The sequence below is a fragment of the Cololabis saira genome, chromosome 21 (genome assembly GCF_033807715.1).
Source record: "Cololabis saira isolate AMF1-May2022 chromosome 21, fColSai1.1, whole genome shotgun sequence".
NCBI lineage: Eukaryota > Metazoa > Chordata > Actinopteri > Beloniformes > Belonidae > Cololabis > Cololabis saira.
The window spans coordinates 1,497,243-1,517,651 of record NC_084607.1 but is presented as its reverse complement, the minus strand read 5'-3'; the positions used below and the strand labels follow the sequence as shown (position 1 = coordinate 1,517,651).

At 42.6% G+C, this 20,409-nt stretch overlaps 1 protein-coding gene across 1 annotated transcript; it reads right to left on the bottom strand.

Annotated features, from left to right (window-relative positions):
* Nucleotides 1–4,875: 4,875 nt before the first annotated feature.
* On the bottom strand, nucleotides 4,876–19,663 carry LOC133422527 (proline-rich transmembrane protein 2). The gene is made up of 6 exons (XM_061712552.1): nucleotides 19,605–19,663; nucleotides 16,674–16,827; nucleotides 11,496–11,886; nucleotides 10,217–10,515; nucleotides 9,793–9,925; nucleotides 4,876–7,706 (listed from the first exon to the last, which is right to left on the bottom strand). Exons 1-6 carry the CDS (start codon nucleotides 19,661–19,663, stop codon nucleotides 7,690–7,692), a joined length of 1,053 nt encoding a protein of 350 aa, XP_061568536.1. The 3' UTR covers nucleotides 4,876–7,689.
* Between the last annotated feature and the right edge of the window lie 746 nt (nucleotides 19,664–20,409).

The window sequence follows — 20,409 nt, the reverse complement described above, 5'->3', positions numbered from 1 at the left end:
AAATGATGGTAAAAATCTCTTCAAACCTTCCCTTCCTCTTGGTTTAAGTCTCTGGATTCATACAATAAAACAAACAAGCACACTGTCACGCTTGGTGGTGGTGAGGACCCAGACGCAGGAGAGCCGGAGGCTAAGACGCTAAAAACGCTGCTGAGCAGGATCAAAAAGGCAGAACAAAAACAGGAATCCAAAAACTAGACGAGGAAAAAATGGAGGAGGAAACAGTCTGGAGCAGCAGGAAAGACAAGACTAGATATAACCGGATAACGAGACACAGGTGACGACAATCAGGACAGATGAAACAGGAGGGAAGAAGTGAAACTCAAACTGGGGGAAATGTCAAACCCAACACATATTTTGGAAGGATTGAAGAGTTCCTGCCTCGACATGCGGAGCTACATCTGGAGAGATGGACGATTGTTTTACAAAGTGGGGCTTTTTTACTGGATAATATGTATTTCTGACTCATTAAAAACTACATAAATAGATTGTGTTTTCCTGTTTCATCACCCACTCACTCACTCATCTTCTTCCGCTTTATCCGTTCCCGGGTCGACAGTTAATCACTAAAAAAGGAGAGTTCATATCAAGTGTTGTGCAACTCAGGTAGCTAAGCTGATCAGTTATCGAAGGCTTATTAATAATTTTATTCAAGAATTATTAATAATTAATAAAGTCGACTATTTATCAAATTGAATGACCAATATGATAAATAAAATCCTTGGGGCACCACCCTGGGGCCTTAGTCCAGGGAAAATGATAACTTAACAGCAGAATATCAGTCTCAAAGTAATTACTATACCCAGTTATTAATTGAAGGAGTGAGATCCGAACACTGGCTCTGCTCAAACAATCAAATGTGACCAAATTGCATGAAACAACAAAAACCACTCATTAAAAATCAATCAGAATTTATTTACACACGGGTATAAAAGCAGATGTAAATAAATACCCAATAAATCCTGATGGCACCCTACGTTATTATAAAACCATTAATTAACTAGAAAAACATCAATCAATAAAAATGAAATGAAAGTTAAATGCATGGAATGAAAAAAAAGAATCAAATGCAATAATAAACATGGTATCAACGAACATGTACGGTTCAACAACGTGGGTGAAAGATGGCTGCGGTATTTAACGACGGCAGGACTCTGTGGTATTTTAAAGATGGACGCGCCCTCGGCACGTGCAAACATTTCGTTTCAAACATGAATAACTGGCCGAAAACGGCTACCAAATAATCAAACACTATAATGATAACAATGATGATGATGCAATCTCAGCTCTGAACACAGATTTAGCTTTGAAACACTGTTAATTAAACTAATACACTCAGGCCTCAAAACTTCACGCCTTCCGGTCGGGATCGGGAAGCTGCGGGTTCTGTCGGGGGTCCAGTCCAATGCGGCCTTGTTTCTCTCGGCTCCACCATGCGGCTCGGCTCGGCTCAGTCCTGTGGGGACATCACGGGCAGGACGATCCTGCAGGGGTTCCCCGAGGCGGGCAGCCGCTCAGCTTGCTCTCCACGTTCCTCCTTTGAAAAGAGATGCAGTCTTGCTGCGTCTCACAGCCGGGCAGGTCTCTCCGATCCCGGAGCCTCTTGACGCGCCTCCAGGCGTGCGAGGACAGTCCACTGGAATCAGGGCCGTCGCCATCTTTCACCAAGGCGCGGGCTCACGGATCTGGAAGAATCTGGCTTCCGGGCTAAGGGAACTCAGGCAGAGAAAAGGTTAGGAGGAGCAGGAGGGCCGGAGCGCTGCCTCGCTCCGAGACCGCAGCGGATCTCCAGGCCAAGCTGGAGCGAGGGCATGCAGAGCATGAGCCGGCCGTGGAGCCACGCTCTGCGGGATCTTCTCTCCCCCCTCCCAGGGGGGGAGGAGGAGATGGGATCTTTGGCCCGCAGCCAAAAGGTCCAGCTGCTCAGGACGGAACGTTGATCGGAAGAGCGAGAAAATGGGAGCAGCTTCAGGGTTTTGATCCTACGCGCGCAGCGGTGACGTCATCGATGCCTCGCTCGGGATTGGGTGCGTGTCGCTCTCAGGCGCCGCCCCATCCCGCAAGGCATGCTGGGATTGTAGTTCATGGCACAGCGGCCATTCTAGGAGGCACATTAAAGCGGGTTTCAGGCAAGGGGGGGTTGCTGGTATTTATAGCTTTTGGGTCTGTTCAAAGAGGCAGTACCCCCCTTTGAGGCCTGGTTTCCTGGGTTTTCGCTGTCCTGCTTTGATCTGGGCCATGCAGCGGGGGTCGTAAACGGACTATCTCGAGCCAGGGCGAGATGACCAGGAGGTTAGCAGCAGGGGGTCATAAAACTGACATCAGGAAGAAGGGCCAAAGTCTGGCTTTACTGGTCTTCATAATCCTGAAATTGTTCATATACATTTATAAGTTCAGAGTTCACATGGGCATATGGGCGCTGCCCAACACAAGCAATAAACTTATTTCTAATATGATTGATTGACAGTCGGCTCAGACAATGGCTAGCTGTTATGCTACCGCGCTTAGCGATAGCTAATTCTCTTATTTTTCCAAGTTGAAAAAAAGCCAGGAAAGAGGTTTAGAGGTTTGTAAAAGTTTATAGCAGCAGTAATTATGACATTGTGAAGGTAGGAAATCTCTCCCAGCGGATACTTTCACTCCTCAAACCGGGTTGGTCCGTCTGGATTTATCAGGAAGTGAAACAGGGATTTATTCCCTGATGTCGACGAACGTGTCGCTGGATTTAAGAGCCTGCAGACTCGGAGCAGCTGGTATTTAAGTGGGATTTATTTCCCTCAGACATGATTAAATACTGGACATCCTCTCATCCTGTTTATGTTGAACAGTCAGTTTAAGGCATGCACAGGCACAGAGATCAATACGATCAATAACAGGAGTGATAATGAAGTGACGGCTCATGCTTTAGCAACAGCAAGCAGGAAGCAGCTACAAACATCAGGTACAAAAGAGAACCAGAATAGAAATGTAAAAATACTGAGATCAGAAGAAGAAGAAGAAGAAGGTGAACGAGCAGCAGCTTTACGTCCGACCGGGAGAAAAAGCTACGAGAGAAAGAGAATCAGCGCCGAAACATTTGAGAGGGGAAGGTTTTATTTTATTGTGCACTTTGAGAAAAGAAGTGAAAATGTTGAGAAAATAGTCGAAATGTTGAGAAAAAAGTCGAAATGTTGAGAAAAAAGTCGAAATTTCGAGATTAATGTTGAAATACTATTTCGAGAATAAAGTCGAAATTTCGAGAATAAAGTCGAAATTTCGACTTTATTCTCGACATTTTGACTTTTTCCTCAACATTTTCAATACTTTTCTCGAAATTGCACTTCAACATTAATCTCGACATTTCAGCCTTCGAAAATAATGTTGAAATACAATTTCGTGAATAAAGTCGAAATTGTATTTCAACATTATTCTCAACATTTCGACTTTTTTCTCGACATTCCGACTTTCGCGTATAAAGGTGAAATAAAATTTTGCGAATAAAGTCGAAATTGTATTTCAACTTTAGTCTCGACATTTCGACTTTCTTTCTCAAAATTGAGAAAAAAAAGTACAATTTCGAGAAAAAAATCGAAATGTCGCCTTTTTTCTCAACATTTCAACATTAATCGTGACATTTTGACTTTTTTTCTCGACATTTCGACTTTTTTCTCGAAGTGCATAATGAAAAGAAAATCTTCCTCCTCTAAAATATTATTTTTATTTTTCTAATACTCTTACGTAAAAAGCCCTCAGAAGATTCTATCATCACAGTTTGATGGAAACAGCTTAAGTGGAGTTTAACGACGCTGATGTTGCAAATGTCTAAATGTAACAGTTGGTGCTACATACCAGACCTAAAAATAAAATCACCACCATCCCAGTCATTTGCTGCACATTCGCTAAAACCAATCGCATCTTTTAAGCAGTTTGTTTATGAGATTAATTTGTTTACGGACGGATTTGCTATTAAAAATGAAGTTGATGGTTCCAATAAACAGATACATGAAGAACAAAACCTCCCTCGGGACTTTTCACTTCTCGGAGGAACTAAAGCTAAGTTGATGCTAAGTTGAAGCTAAGTTGAAGCTAAGTTGCAGCTAAGTTGAAGCTAAGTTTGATGCTAAGTTGAAGCTAAGTTGGAGCTAAGTTGATGCTCTCCTGAAGACGTCGTGTTTAAATGCCACAGCGGTGTTTTGCGCGACACGTTTGGACCCAGTCGAACCGTAGCTAAGTAGCTAAGTAGCTAAGTATCTGCGCGAGTTCGTTCACAGTTCACGAGCGGCGAAGCAGCGAAACCGAAGCGCTAACAGTCGGGTCAGATCCCGGAGGCGGGCGAGGCGAGCGAGATGGGCGAGACGCCGCTAGCAGCTCGGAGAGGTTAGCGCCGAGCCGGCGGGAGCCGAGTTAGCGTCGCGTCGACGAGGCCACAACATTCGTTCATCATTTACTTTCAACATGTGATTAATAGAGAGGCATGCTACATGCTCAGGTGAGCTAGCTACGTCACATCCAGGTGATTACGTCTCTTTTTATTCTCATTCACGATATTTCATGACAAATTTCGTGAATAAAGTCGAAATTTTTGACATTATTCTCAACATTTTGACTTTTTTCTCAACATTTCAACTTTCAAGAATAAAGTTGAAATACAATTTCGTGAATAAAGTCAAAATTGTACTTCAACATTATTCTTGACATTTCGACTTTGTTTCAACATTTCAACTTTTTTATCGAAATTGTACTTCAACATTAATCTTTACATTTCGACTTTTTTCTCGACATTTCGACTTTCGAGAAAAAAGTTGAAATGCAATTTCGCGAATAAAGTCAAAATGTCAAGATTAATGTTGAAATACAATTTCGTGAATAAAGTCGAAATTTCGACAACATTAATCTCGACACTTCGACTTTCGAGAATTACATCTCTTTTTATTCTCATTCACGATATTTTGATATTTCATGACTGATTTTCAACGTGACGTGAATCCAGCGCCGTCATCGACCCTCCAAACCTCCCTGACCTTTGGCCAACGTCTCTCACAAAAAGAAGAAGAAGAAACAATCAGAGAGCAGAAAAGGATAACTAGTTATTTACAACGTTAGCTCCGCCCAGTCTTTTTTTTTATTCTGAACTTCAAGAGAAAAGTCGAAATGACGAGATTAATGTTGAAATACAATTTCAAAGAATAAAGCCAAAATTTCGTGAATAAATTTCTACAACATTATTCTCGACATTTTGACTTTTTTCTCAACATTTCGACTTTCGAGAATAAAGCTGAAATGCAATTTCGCGAATGAAATCGAAATTGTATTTCAACATTATTCTCGACATTTTGACTTTTTTCTCAACATTTCGACTTTTTTCTAGACATTTCGACATTTTTCTCGACATTTCGCCTTTTTTCTCGACATTGCATAATGTGCATAATGAAAAAAGATCTGCTGCTAACGACGCTACAGAGTTTTATAAAAGCATTCTGTGATAAATACTGTAAACATGCACTGTAAACTTGGTTATAGCGGAGCCGCGGCGTTGCTGCAGCTCATCTCCTCGTAGATTCAAAGATTCACCCAGAACAACCAGAACTGGGATGTTTGGCACGTTGAGACGAGGACGTTAGCCGTTAGCAGCTAGCCGTTACCAACGGAGTCGATCAGTTTCACAGTAAAACTTAGCTTTTATGTTGAAAAACAACTAAAATACTGGTCTCGAGTCGTAGGTTTCACATATTCAGGCGTTGCGCCGCCACCGGGGGGCGGCGACGAGTCGCCACCGATATCAACGAGATTGTTTCATTTGTGCTAATCTGGTTCGAGTATGTGCGAATAAATGTCGAGCGATAAAGAGGCATTTCCTTTTCTTTTCTTTATCCATGCATAAATAAGTTGATAAATATACTTCTTAATACTTTAGGATGTCCACTAGTTTTCTCTGAGCTTCAGGTTGTTCAGAAGTTCGTACACGACGCGCAGAAATATACGATGAAATCAACGCAGTCGTGGACAGAAACATCCGTCCGTCTTCGTATCTGCGTCAGACGTTCAGCATAAAAGGCCCTTTTTCTTAACAAAAGAAAAAACTAAAAATCATCTTTTTGTTGAGTTTGGCACCAGTTTCATGACTTAAGTTCAAAATAATAATTACAAAGTTTGTCCGAAGTGTTAGCGTTAAATCACACGCACTCGCAAAAGATACTTTAGAGTATTTGAGAGACTGGAATTTCCCATTTTCACTTCCAGTAAAACACTTTTTTTTAAACAAATTTTTAGCCGCGCTGATGTAGAATGTGGGCGGAGCCAGCTCAGGAAATCTAAAGGCCAATCAAAATCCAGCCCTTTGTAAACACTTTAAAACAGCTAGCAGGCTACACTGGAAAAAATATAACCTTAACTTAAAAAAACGACGGTAATCTGTCACAGCTAATATTTTAGTGTTGACTCAGTATAAATACTTCATTTAGCTTAACTTTTTATTTGATATAAATTATTTTTGAATTACCGCCAGAAAATGATCTGTTGTCAGTTTATAATATAGTAAAGTAAAAAAAAAAATGTCACTGATAGATATAAATTAGAAAACTTAGTTTAAATAAGCAAACTAATATTTTTCAACTATTAGAATGAGAAAAAAATAAATAAAAATGGAGGACAGCGTTGGTTTACTTTTTTCAGTGTAGCTACTGCAAACCTTCCTGGAATAGCTAGCAGGCTAGCAGGCTAGCATGTTCAGCTGATTTACGCTGGATTCAAAACTGCTCAAAACATGCAGAATTCCCCCGACGGCGGATGGATGTGAGCGTTTTACTTGAAATACATTTGTTCCTAATTACAGGCAACAACAAGCGATTCATCAAACGGAAGGTTTTTCTAAACTTCCATCGTTGCGGACGTTTAAACATGGAAGGCTTGATTTTTTTTAAACATTTTAAAACACACCAGACTCCTTTTATGAACCTCGACATGTTTGGATGCGCTATAATGGATTGCTGTAGATAAACACTTTGTAATTGTACTAATGTAACTGGTCTATAGTGCAGCGTCGCTCTCATTAAACCTCGTATTCGTACATTCAACGGAGGCTGCTAGCGCTCAGCGAGCGACTGAACCTGCAGCGTAGCATTCGCCGCTAAAACATTCACCGCTAAAACATTCACCGCTAAAACATCTGAGATCGTCCGCCGCTTTGTTTTCGTGCTCCAGCAACATCAGGAACATGTTTTTGAAAGTCTTGTGGAGGAGGGACTCGGCGGTTCCTCCGTTTGTGCGTTTGTGGGGTGAAACTGATCCTCCGCCGGTTTGAGATCCTTCAGTCTTCACAGGAAAGTTCCTTCAAGTCCAGAAACCAGTTCGCTTCAGCTGAGACGATTTCTCAGCGTTTTGGCATCGAAGCGAGAAAAACGTCCTTCAGAGCTCAGAATAATTCCTTCTCTAGAGACAAGAGTCCATGATTGTGATTGATTGATGGGGGGTCCGGTCTGCGGAGGAGATAAGCTGCTAACGAGGGTGTAGCGATCCAGCCGAGTCCATGCTCTCGTCATCGTGCAGAAAAACAAACAACAGCAAAGAACAAAAACAGAACGTTCGTCTCTTTTTCTCTTCTGGTGCAGACGCTTGAGAAACGACGGAGCTTCAGGGACCAGGCTGGAACGAAGTCGCGGTGGTTCGGACGCCGTCGTGTCGCTGGTCTGTTGCCGTGGCAACTGCTTCCCATCAGGACTTCAAGATTACTGCAGACAAACGGACAGAATTCACAGATTCAGTTGAAACATCAACGTATTATTTCATTTCATTTTTATTTATTCCGTATCATGGAAATAATTCACATTCATGTTCCATTCCATGATGGAAAAGGGGCAAGAAGAAGAAATCCTTATATACCAAGCCCCTTTCTCAAAAAAATAAAACAATTCATATGAAGATGTTTGTCCGTCTTTTCAACAGTCACTGCTTATATAATACCAAAAAAGAGAAATAATGAAAAAACCAAACAAAAAATAAGAAAACATACACACTAACTCACCAACAATACAAAAACATAAAACAACAAAAGATATTTTACCCGTTAAATTCATATTGTCTGATTGTGTTGTCTTTATACAATTTCTTGAACTGGTGAATATTTTTACAATCCTTTAAATCAGTTGTTAAGGAGTTCCATAATTTTACACCAGATACTGAAATACACATTTGTTTTAAAGTAGTCCGTGCAAACGGATGTTTAAAATCTAATTTCCTCCTATGGTCCTTATTTTCTGAACTAAACACAAAAAAACGTATATTTTCAGGCAATATTCTGCCTTTTGCCTTGAACATAACTAATAAAGTCTGTAACTTGTTATGATTGATTATATAAAGAACAGTTTAAAATCAAACTGAATATGTAAAGTGCATGTGCTGATTAACTAAATGTGTCTGTGTTGAAACTAAGGTGCATTCTTCTGTCTTTTCACTGAAAGAACCATTTTCTGTAACAGGCACGAGATAAGAGAGGCCCCCAGCAATAAACTTTGGGCCGCTCCCCCCTTTCTGTTGAACTATAATAAAACTTGTTCTCAGGACAGAGACCGGCAGATATTCAGCAGGACGATTGAACAAGCAGGCTGCAGAGCTCTGCTCTGCTGTATCTCCCTCCCTCATGAGGCCTTCTTTAATACTATCCCAGTCTTCAGTCTTTTGTGTCTTTATTTACCTTTTCCAGCTCAATTAAAGAACCCGGGGTGATTCAATTCGATCACAACAAACTCAACAATATCTTTAAGTTTAATTAATCCTGCATTGATAAAGAGTTTATTGGTGTGTTCTGATCCATACTGCTCTCTTCTGTAAAATAAACTAAGGCTTGATATTTGTTGTGTATGTTTTCCCCCAAACTTCCACACAATAACTAAAATAAGGCAAAATAAGTGAGCAATACAAAATTTGCATTGTCTTATAATCTAAAACATGTTTTACACTATTCAAAACAAAAATATTCTTTGATACCTTAGTTTTAACATAATTTAACTGAGATTTCCATGTGAGGTTTTCATCTATAATTACACCCAAAAATCGAAATAGAAATAAGGGACGCTCCGATTTCAGCAACGCAGACCCCAAAAAAAGGGACATCCCCAAAACTTCTAAACTGCATAGAAATGTATTTATTTTATATGAAAAAACTAAATGCTTTGATTTAAAGTTTAAAGTGCTTTAATAGCATTTAACTTGCATGTCTGTACAGAGAGACAACCATATAGCAACTGAAATATCCTCCCATGATGTGTACGTCCATCAGCCCAGATGTAGAATATAGATACAGGTGAAGGTCGGAACATTAGAATATGGTGTAAAAGTTAATTTATTTCAATAATTCAACTAGAATATGGTGTAAAAGTTAATTTATTTCAATAATTCAACTTAAAAGGCAAAACTAATATATTACATAGTCTCATTACATGCACAGCAAGATATATTAAACCTTTATTTGTTATTATTTTGATGATTGAATTGTTTATTGATTTCATAATATAGAGATTTTTTCATTTGGGGTTTTCATAAACTGAGCCATAATCACCAAAATTATAACAAATAAAGGCTTGAAATATCTCACTTTGAATGTAGTGGGAAATAATATATTTGTTTCACCTTTAGTTGAATTTACTAAGAATGAAGTTTTGCAATATATTCACATTTTCCGACCTTCACCTGTATATTATTACATCAATAAATAAGAGCATAATATGTGTCTGTATTGGTTCAATACGGAATGCAACTTTTAATTCCCAATTACGGAACAATTCCGTATTTTAAGGGACGGGTGGGAAGCCTACTCACGCCCCCAGTTGAAGACGAGCGCGGCGGCGATGATAGCGATTCCTCCCAGGATGGAGACGATGGACAGAACCATAGCGTTGCGGCCGAGCCGGCGAGCTCCGTCCACGTTGCCCTGCGCCAGACTGTTCCGGGACTGAAAAGAAGAAGAAGAGAAGTTTCCTCACGCTTGTGAAACTGTACGTAAGAATATATTTTCTCTAATACATATTATTAGAACTGGACCCCGTCTGGTTTTCCTGGTTCAACAAGGAACTGAGAGAAAAACTAGCGTCCGGATCCAGACCTGCAGTTCCTCCACCGGCTACTAGCGTCTGGTCGAAATGTTGAGATAAATGTTGAAATACAATTTCAAGAAAAAAGTCGAAATGGTAAGAAAAAAAATCAAAATATCGAGATTAATGTAACTAGCAAAGCCAGTTCCTACCATGACGGAGAAGGTGAGGGCCACGATGTTGACGGGCACCAGCGGGCAGAAGCAGGACAGGATGGCTAGCAGCAGGTAGTCCCGGGGCTTGGACCCGTCGCCCTCGGTGATGGCGCTGGGCCGGCGGGTGAGCGAGGGCCGGGGCGAGCCGAGCCCGCCCACCGAGCTGAGCCCGCCCACCGAGCCGGACCGGCTGCCCGGCCGAGCCCGGCCGTTAGCGCTCGGCTTAGCGTGAAGCCTGGGCGACGCCAACGACACCGTGGGGGACGCGTCGGCCATCGTGGGGGCCACGCCGTTACCTGCAAGACAACACACAGGGAAAAATGTGGAGATTAATGTTGAAGTACAATTTTGAGAAAAAAGACGAAATTTCGTGAAGAAAGTTGAAATTTCGCATTTCAACTTTATTCACAAAATTTTGACTTTTTTCTCAACATTTCGACTTTACTATTCATTAATTAATTCCATTCAATTTTATTTATATAGCGTCTAACACAACAGATGTGTCTCTAGACGCTTTCCAGAGATCCAGAACATAAACATAAACTAGCAGCACTAGAGTTTACACTACCTAGAGATTTACCAACACCAGCTAGAGGTTTACTAAACACTAACTATAGGCTTTACTAAACAGAAAGGTTTTAAGTTTAGTTTTAAAGGTGGAGGTGGTGTCAGCCTCCTTAACCCAGATTGGAAGTTGGTTCCATAGTAGTGGTGCCTGATAGCAGAACGCCCGCCCTCCAAATCTACATTTAGATACTCTAGGAACTACGAGTAAACCTGCACCCTGGGAGCGGAGAGCTCTGCCAGGAACATAAGGCACTATCAGGTCTTGTAAATACTGCAGAGCTAAGCCGTTTTGGGCTTTATATGCAAGTAATAACATTTTAAATTGGATTCTGAATTTTACAGGTAGCCAATGGAGCGACGCTAACACTGGAGAGATGTGGTCTCTCCTGCTGATTCCTGTCAGCACTCGTGCTGCTGCATTCTGGATCAGCTGGAGCCTATTCAGCAAATTACTTGGACACCCTGCTAATAACACATTACAGTAATCTAGTCTAGAAGATACAAACGCATGAACTAGTTTTTCTGCATCACTCTGCGAGAGGATTTTCCTAATTTTTGCAATATTACGGAGATGGAAACGACACCAAGGTTTCTCACAGTTGCACTAGAAGCCATCACAACACCATTTAATCCCTTCCTAAGATGCTCTGGACCAAGAATGATAACCTCTGTTTTATCTGAATTCAGAAACAAGACTTTAGAAACTCACTTGTCTCGGTGCACTCGCTGATGACGGTCAGGTGGTCCAGGGCCGGGTCCTCCGGGGGGTCCTGGGGGTCCGTGGTCGGGGTCTGCTGGCCCCCGGCTGGTGCGGTGGTGGTGGTGGCCGGTGGGGCTGCTAGCTCGCTGCCCGCCTCGCCCGCCTTGCCCGCATCGCCGCCCGGCTCAACCCCTGGCTGCGTGGTGATTGGCTGCTCCTCCTGGGGGGCCGTGGAGCCGGACGGGGGGGCGAGCTGCTCCTCCTGGGGGGCCACGGAGCCGGACGGGGGGGCGAGCTGCTCCTCCTGGGGGGCCGTGGAGCCGGACGGGGCGGTGCTGGGACTGGAGGCCATGGTTCCGGTCAGACTGGGGGGTGGGGGGGTGGGGGGGTGGCGGTCGCTCTGGAAGAGAAGGAGAAAGCAGAACCGTGAGTTCATGACGTTATTGATCTACCCAAAAATAAACCCGAAAAAAAACGAAAATAAACCCGAAAAAACCCGAGAATAAACCCGAAAAAACCCGAAACACACTCGTAAATAAACCCAAAAAAACCCGAAACACACCCGAAAATAAACCCGAGAAAAACGAAAATAAACCCGAAAAAAACCTGAAACACACCCGAAAAAACCCCCAAACACACCCGAAAATAAACCCGAAAAAACCCGAAACACACCTGAAAATAAACCCGAAAAAACCCGAAACAAACCCGAAAATAACCCGAAAAAAACCCGAAACACACCCGAGAATAAACCCCAAAAAAAAACGAAAATAAACCCGAAAAAACCCCCAAAAAAACAAAACAAACCCGAAAAAAAAACGAAAATAAACCCGAAAAAAACCCAAAACAAACCCGAAAATAACCAGAAAAAAACCCGAAACACACCCGAAAAAAAACAGAAAATAAACCCGAAAAAACCCAAAACAAACCCGAAAAAAACCCTGAAAAAATCCGAAACACACTTTCTTGCTTTAACATATATAAAGTGGTCTCCCCTCAGCCTGCCAACTCAGAGAAGGAGGAAAGCAACCAAATTCTGCAGAATCAGAATCAGCTTTAATTGACAGTTTAGAAAAACAATGTATTTGACTTCGGATACACCGTCGGCGACACAGATGTTTATAATGCGCCTGTTTTTCAAGGGTAACACTGGGATAGGGCAGGAAAAAAGGATCTTCACACTGTGTATAAATACGCAGTGTAAAGGTGCAAAAAACACCTCAGCACATAAAGCAAACAACATCATCACGAAGACTTGCATGTGGGTGTGGGGGAGGGTTACTGGGGGGGGATCCCGGCACGGTGCATCCAAGTGAGCGCCGCGGCTTCGTGGCGCTCGGACCCGGAGACCATGTTGGGGGGGCTGATAAGAGGGGGGGCCGGGAAAGCGTTGAGAATGAGAGTGTGGTTATCAGTAAGTGTGTATGTGTGAGCGGTAAGTCTGTGAACTTCGCCCAGAGCTGCTCCTTAGCCAATGTCCTTGATGTTATCAGACGGCCGGTACAGTTCTGATACAGACGGCTCGGTACAGTTCTGAAACAGGTCCGCAGGTGTTCCTGGGAGAGGGGAGGGCTAGTGGTATGTATGTTTATGTTTATGTTTATATTTATGTTTATGTTTATGTTTATGTTTATGTTTATGTTTATGTTCATGTTCTGGATCTCTGGAAAGCATCTAGAGACAACATCTGTTGTATTAGACGCTATATAAATAAAATTGAATTGAATTGAATTGAATAGTGGGGGGGAGAGCATCTTGTTTTTATTCCACCAGGGAGATTGTGACTGGAGCAGCCGACCAGGCTGCTCTCTCAAGGTCAGATTGTAGAATCAACAATTGTATTGAAAAAAAAACAGGCGGATTCCAGTAATTTTCCCTCAGCCACGTCGGGCAGCTCAGAAAGGGCCCGAACAGCTGTCGACGACTTACGCATTTGTCGATATACCAGGAAACCGCCAGCTGCAAAAAGCAGAAATCCTGTTATTATTAATCCAATTATGAAGCATCTTCAACGTCCTCGACGGACAGAATCGACAGACACATGATCCTCCAATGTTTCCAGGAATCCATCATGTATCCGGCAAAAAATGTCCCGTGGGGGCAGGAGGGCTCCCTTACCCCCTGACTTCTCGTCGCAAAAATGTGGTCAATTGTGCTGAGAGACCAGTTAATCAATTCCATGATTGTAGAGTGCAGTGTCTGTACAGCCGCCCGGATGATCCATCCAGTGTGATGTGGCTTCTAGGAGCCAATAAGATTCTGATCCCGTTGTTACGGAACGATGGAGCGATGAGTGAAACCACTAACAACTAACTCCCCCGGCCGGAGCTTCCGCCATGTTTTCGTAGCGGTGTAGGGCGTCATTCAGGCAGCCAATCAGCACAGAGCCTCATTATCATAGCCCCGCCCACTCAGAATCCCGCATAGATAATGAGGTTAGAGAATGGGAAGATAAAGACTTGGTTTAGAGGCTGAATTTGTAATTTATTTAGGAAAAACAATCAAAAGCTTGTTGTTAAGACATTCAGAAATTCATGGTCCTGGACGCACCCGTCCCTGTTCCAGTGGTCCCGGACTGGTCCCCCTGAACTTGTGTTTAGTAGTTTTGGATTCTTGTTTCCAGTTTTTGCCATCCTGCAAAGCAGCACCTTTTGTTTTCTTCAATAAATCCTGTTTTTTTGGAACTCCTGCCTCCTGATCACTCCGACATCTGGGTCCTACAATCGTTTCATAACATGGACGGAGGCATGGATGATGGATGGATGGATGATGGATGATGGATGATGGATGGATGGATGGATGGATGGATGGATGGATGGATGGATGGATGGATGGATGGATGATGGATGGATGGATGATGGATGGATGGATGGATGGATGGATGATGGATGGATGGATGATGGATGGATGATGGATGGATGGATGGATGATGGATGGATGATGGATGGATGATGGATGGATGGATGGATGAGGGAAGGATGGAGAGATGGATGGATGGATGGATGAGGGAAGGATGGAGAGATGGATGGAGAGATGGAGAGATGGAGAGATGGCTGCCCTCCCCCCTCGTCTGAAGCGTCTGATCAGCTCCAGTTTCACAAAGACCACAGATCAATATTCATCGATCAGGCAGCTGCTCTGAAAAGCTCCGCTGTTTCCTCGTCTGCGGAGGATCGTAACGAGCTGCCGGGACTCGACTCGTTACCGTTATCGTCCCCCGGGGGGGGACCAACCCGCTCCGCCACAGCCTGGTCTCAGAACCAGCCCTGGAACCAGGTTTGGTGATAAAAGGGCGGTGAGAAAGTTTCAGGTCGTTCACGTTTGCCGCTCCAACTAAGCCAAGACTTAAGAACTTGAAGCGTATAAATGTTTAACGGGACTGAAAGAAGCTGCAGCGTTAAAGTTTAATTATGAAGTTTAATAATTAAGTTTAGTTAAAGTTTAATTATGAAGTTTAATAATTAACTTTAGTTAAAGTTTAATTCTGCAGCGCCAGCTGGAAGAGCTGTGTGAGATCTGGAGCTGATCGACTCTTTCTAGCCCGTTGTGCTGCAGAAACGCTGACTCAGCAGTGAAGGTGTGGGGGCTTTTACTGCAGCGGGAAACGACTGCTAGCGCTTCTTCATCCTCACTTCTTCGATGTATATGTCTATATGTGTGTGTGTGTGTGTGTGTGTGTGTGTGTGTGTGTGTGTGTGTGTGTGTGTGTGTGTGTGTGTGTGTATGTCTGTGTGTGTGTGTGTGTGTGTGTGTGTGTGTATGTATATGTCTGTGTGTGGCTGTGTGTGTGTGTGTGTGTGTGTGTGGCTGTGTGTGTGTGTGTGTGTGTGTGTGTGTGTGTGTGTGCGTGTGTGTGTGTGTGTGTGTGTGTGTACATGTCTGTGTGGCTACGTGTGTGTATATGTGTGCGTGGCTACGTGTGTGTGTGTATATGTCCGTGTGGCTATGTGTGTGTGTGTGTGTGTGTGTGTATGTATGTATATGTCTGTGTGGCTATGTGTGTCTGTGTGTGTGTGTCTGTGTGGCTATGTGTGTGTATATGTCTGTGTGGCTATGCCAACGACCCCCCAAACCAACGACCACCACCCGGGGAGGGGCCAGCCTGCCCGGAGAGACAGAGCCGCCCCGGCCACCGACGCGGCAGATGCACCCGCCCCCTCCAGGACCAGAGGAGCCGCAGCCGGGCCGCATTTTGTAATAACGGTGCATTTTGTAATAAACTGCCCCATTTTGTAACAAATTTTGCCACATTATGTAATAAGTTATTGCATTTTGAGGAGATTATTATAAAATGCACTTTTTTATTTTCTAGGAAATGTAATAACACGGTGCATTATGTAATAAAACTTGTTATTGTTGTTTGTTTAACAATGAATTTATACAAGAGTGACTTTTGTTGTTTTTTATGCAATTTCCCTTAGACCTATGTAACCCAATAAATCTATGTATAAAACTCCAAATATAACTTTAGTTTCCTATTTGAAGTTTGGAATTATACAGACCAATAACAAACAAATAAACTATGTTTAGAATTGTTATTACATAATGCACCATGTTTTTTACATTTTCTAGAGAAAAAAAAAGTTGCAAGTGCATTTTGTAATAATCTTCTCAAAATATAATAACTTAAGCTATGCTAAGCTAAGCTAAGCTACGCTAAGCTACGATGACATTAATTAATCGTTCTGGTCACATCTGGGAGAACATCGTTAGTTCAAGTGTTTCAATACGATATTAGAAATGAAGATCTGAAACCAGGACTATGTCGAGATTAATGTAAAGTAGAATTTCGAGAAAAAAGTCGAAATGTTGAGAAAAAAGGCAAAATTTTGACTTTATTCATGACATTTCGACTATATAATAATAAAATAATAAAATAATAAAAATCTTCCCCTCCCCAATATTATTTTTCTCCTCACGGCCCTGATTCTCTTCCTGCAGGCTTTTCTAGAAAACAGAGCTGGAAGCTCGACAAGAACCACACACACACACACACACACACACACACACACACACACACACACACACACACACACACACACACACACACACACACACACACACACACACACACACACACACACACACACACACACACACACACACACACACACACACACATGGGTATTACAGACAAAGCCAGCAGGATGGAGCTGCAGAGACACACCCACACCCCCCGGTGGTTCCCACCTGGTTCTGGTTCCCGGTTCCCAATACCGGTGTGAGATGAAGCAGGAACCGGTTCCGAGGACCTTCAGATCCTGATCCTGATCCTGATCCTGGTCCTGGTCCTGGTTCTGGTCCTGATCCTGGTCCTGGTTCTGGTTCTGTCCCGGGGAGGTTTCTGTCACAGGGAGGATGAGACGATGCAGAGATGCTGCAGGATCTCCGTCTGCTGCAGAACTGAGAGAGAGGTGTGTGAGTGCGCGTGTGTGTGTGTGTGTGTGTGTGTGTGTGTGTGTGTGTGTGTGTGTGTGTGTGTGTGTGTGTGTGTGTGTGTGTGTGTGTGTGTGTGTGTGTGTGTGTGTGTGTGTGTGTGTGTGTGTGTGCTGGTACCGTCTTCCCTTCAGCATAAAGTCTAGTAAAAGCACAGTCTGACAGAGATTTCAAAATAAAAGCCTCCACATGGAGGTGTCGGCTCTAAACAGAAACTAGCAAAAGGTTCCTCTACTGACCACCAGGGGGCAGACGGGACCTCCTCAGACTGTCATTTATATATATATATATATATATATATATATATATATATATATATACATATATATATATATATATATATATATATATATATATATATATATATATATATATACATATATATATATAGCCAATCAGAGCCGTCTGCAGAGACGGCTCTTCTTTTACGCCCAGGAGACTGTAGGCCGTGCAGAGTGACGTCCCTGCGAAGCCTCTTCCACCTCCATCGGTAGGCATCGTTTACGCCACCCCCGTTAGCGCCACCCCCGTTAGCGCCATTCCTCCACCAGCTCTGCATATTTCTCCCTCTTTCAATTAAATTCAATTCAATTCAAATTGGCTTTATTGGCATGAATGGTAGCCATTGTTGCCGAAAGCAACATGTACATACAATAAATCACGACACAATCAACACACGAAACACCAATACAACTACAACAAATACCCAACACCAAATATCTAACACATGCATACAATAAATATGAAGTGGCAGCACCTGTGCTCAATGAGCCTTTAAAAAGCTCTGGCTGCTACTTCTCCCCTCTCTCTCATCCCTGAGGCAGCATTTTGTTTGTGGTTTGCTTTAGTTTTACACCTTACACACATACACCCACATTGTTTCCCGCATGCACTCACTTACACCACTGATCTACTGACTACACACGCCATACTTAATTAAGGTTCTTCTTTTAGCTTTATTATTTGGTATTATTTAATAAAAACCATTTTTGATTGGCTCTCCTTGTGTTGCGTCTCCCTCTTTGTCATGGCCGTGCGGCCCGGTTCGTGACAAGTGGGGGCTCGTCCAAGGTTTGATTTGTTTCAGGCTGTTTGGTGCCCTAATAGATTTGGGGATTTGTTTGTGAGTGCATGGCATCAGCTATGGTGATGTCCAGTGTACCCTGTTTGGGAGATGCAGTTTTGAATAGGAAAGTTAATTTTGTTCTTTAGTTTGGCTGTTGTTCAGTTGGAGGAGGTTTGTCCTGCGTTCAGAGTGCTGATTGAAAGGGCAGGTGTGGGCTATCAGCAGGGAGGCAGGGTCCTCTGGTGTGTTGAGTGTGGTTTTTGTGGAGTTTCCCTTGATAGGTCTAGCAACGTGGTCCTTTTGGGCTTGTTGGTTTGTTTTTTTAGTTTTTGTTTTTTTTGTGTGGTGTGCGGGCAGAGCAGTTGTCTCGGGGACACTTCCGTAGCTGTTTGGTGAGTAACCGGCTTGACTGGGGGCTTTACCAGGCTACTGGGTTCAGTGTTTAAAGACCCCACCGCTAATCTACATGAAGACTAGGGTTCAGTGAGATTAGTTTAGTTTGGTATAGGCAGTTTAGTTAGAAGAGGAGTTCCACATCACTGGTAGTGTCTTTGTGCACCAGTCGGCCTGTGCAGATCTGGCTGTAGCTCTGTTTTGTGTTCTTTTGCTGAGCTTAAGACAGTGTTTACTGTGAAATGGCAGGGATAGAGGAATTTATTGCTGCCCCACGTGAGGGTTTTCTGGATCGTTGCACTAAGGGGCAGCTGTTGAAAATTGCAGACGAGTATGAAATTGGTTTGGGTGATCTTAGGGATAAACGTAAAGACAGTGTGAAAGCTACACTTAAGCTGCAGTTAGTGGCGAAAGGGGTGATGGAGGCAAAGAAAGAGGGACTTGGTCAGGCGCTAGCAGCGCAGCCACTTTTAGTTCCAGCAGGAAATTTGACTTTCGAGCAGCAAAAAGAGCTGTTGCTGTTGCAGTTATCACATGAGACGGAAAGACATAGGCTGGAGGTAGAAAAGCAAATTGGAATTGAACGGTTGCGGCGTGAGACAGAGCAGGCAAACATAGCACTACAGACTGGCAGGACATCGTAGACGGGCTGGCAGGACATCGTAGACGGGCTGAATGAGCAGTTTAATGCGGAGCGGTTCCGCCCTCCACAGCTCGTTCCTCCAGATCTTTCTGTCCGTTTCTTCCTCCTGTCTGGTCCACGCGCCGTTGCCTCAATCCCACCCACTGGCTCGCACGCTGCTCTTCCATTCCTTCTTCCAAAAAAGTCAAAATGTCGAGAAAAAAGTCGAAATGTCGAGATTAATGTTGAAGAACATATTTGAGAAAAAATTAGAAATGTTGAGAAAAAAGTCCTGTCTGAAAGTGTAAGATTCTGGTCCTCGTTGGGCTGGTGGCGAAACATTTCCCTTATTTTCAAATCCCAAACTCTCCAGGTTTAGGACCAAACCTGAGTTCATTTCTCTTTCTGCTCCATCTGATGACACCAGTTTCTTATAACTCCGAATATTTGACAGGAAGTGTGGATTTGGCGGGTCGGGTTGTTTTATTTTCCAGGTTTTTCCAGGTATTTCCGGTCTTGTTGCTGGTGGTGATGACCGCCCTCCAGTGGCCAAACTGAGGAACTGCAAGGCTGCATTTAAAACTCTACTCTGCCTCATTGTTACGTTCTGAATCTTTGTTTCCTGGATGTGAAAAACAGGCAGTTACGGAACTGCAGAACCATCTCTACTGGTCTGGAATTTGTCTCAATCAATTTCCCTTTGGGGATAAATAAACAGTTTTTTTAGTTGATTTAAATGGGGAAAAATTATTTGAGATAACGAGCTTTTGGTACCTGAGTTTGTTTTGGATCTGATCTGTTTCGTACGGAAGAGAATCAGGGCCAGGCAGGAGAAAACATATTTGATTTATTTTTAAAAAAAGGGAAAAACATTTCAACATTTCAACTTTTTTCTCGAAATTGTATTTCAACATTAATCTCGACATTTCAACTTTACTAATTTTTTTGCAGAGTTATTTGACTTAATATTTTTTAAAGAAACAAAAAACTTTTGAAATCATTAATAAAAAAATGGAAAGAGGGCTTCATTTTTCTCCACTTACAACAGTGTATGTGGTATTTATTTAGCCAGTAAGAGAATGACATTAACCAAGGACACTGATTTGTCAATAGTATCTATATAAAAAATAATGTTAACGATTTCTAAATTTGGAATGTCAGTCATTTTTAAAGATAGCCAATTTCTAATTTCTTGCCAAAATATTTTTGAGACAGGACACAATAAAAACATGTGATCAAGTGATTCTTCCGATTCATTGCAAAAAACACAGGGGTCAACTTCAAATTTAAATCTATGTCTCAAGAATTCAGATAGAAGAATTGGATACATTTTATTAATCAATTTAAAATGAATTTCCTTGACTTTGGGGGGAATGGGCCATTTGATATAATTTGAGTGGTTTTTCTAA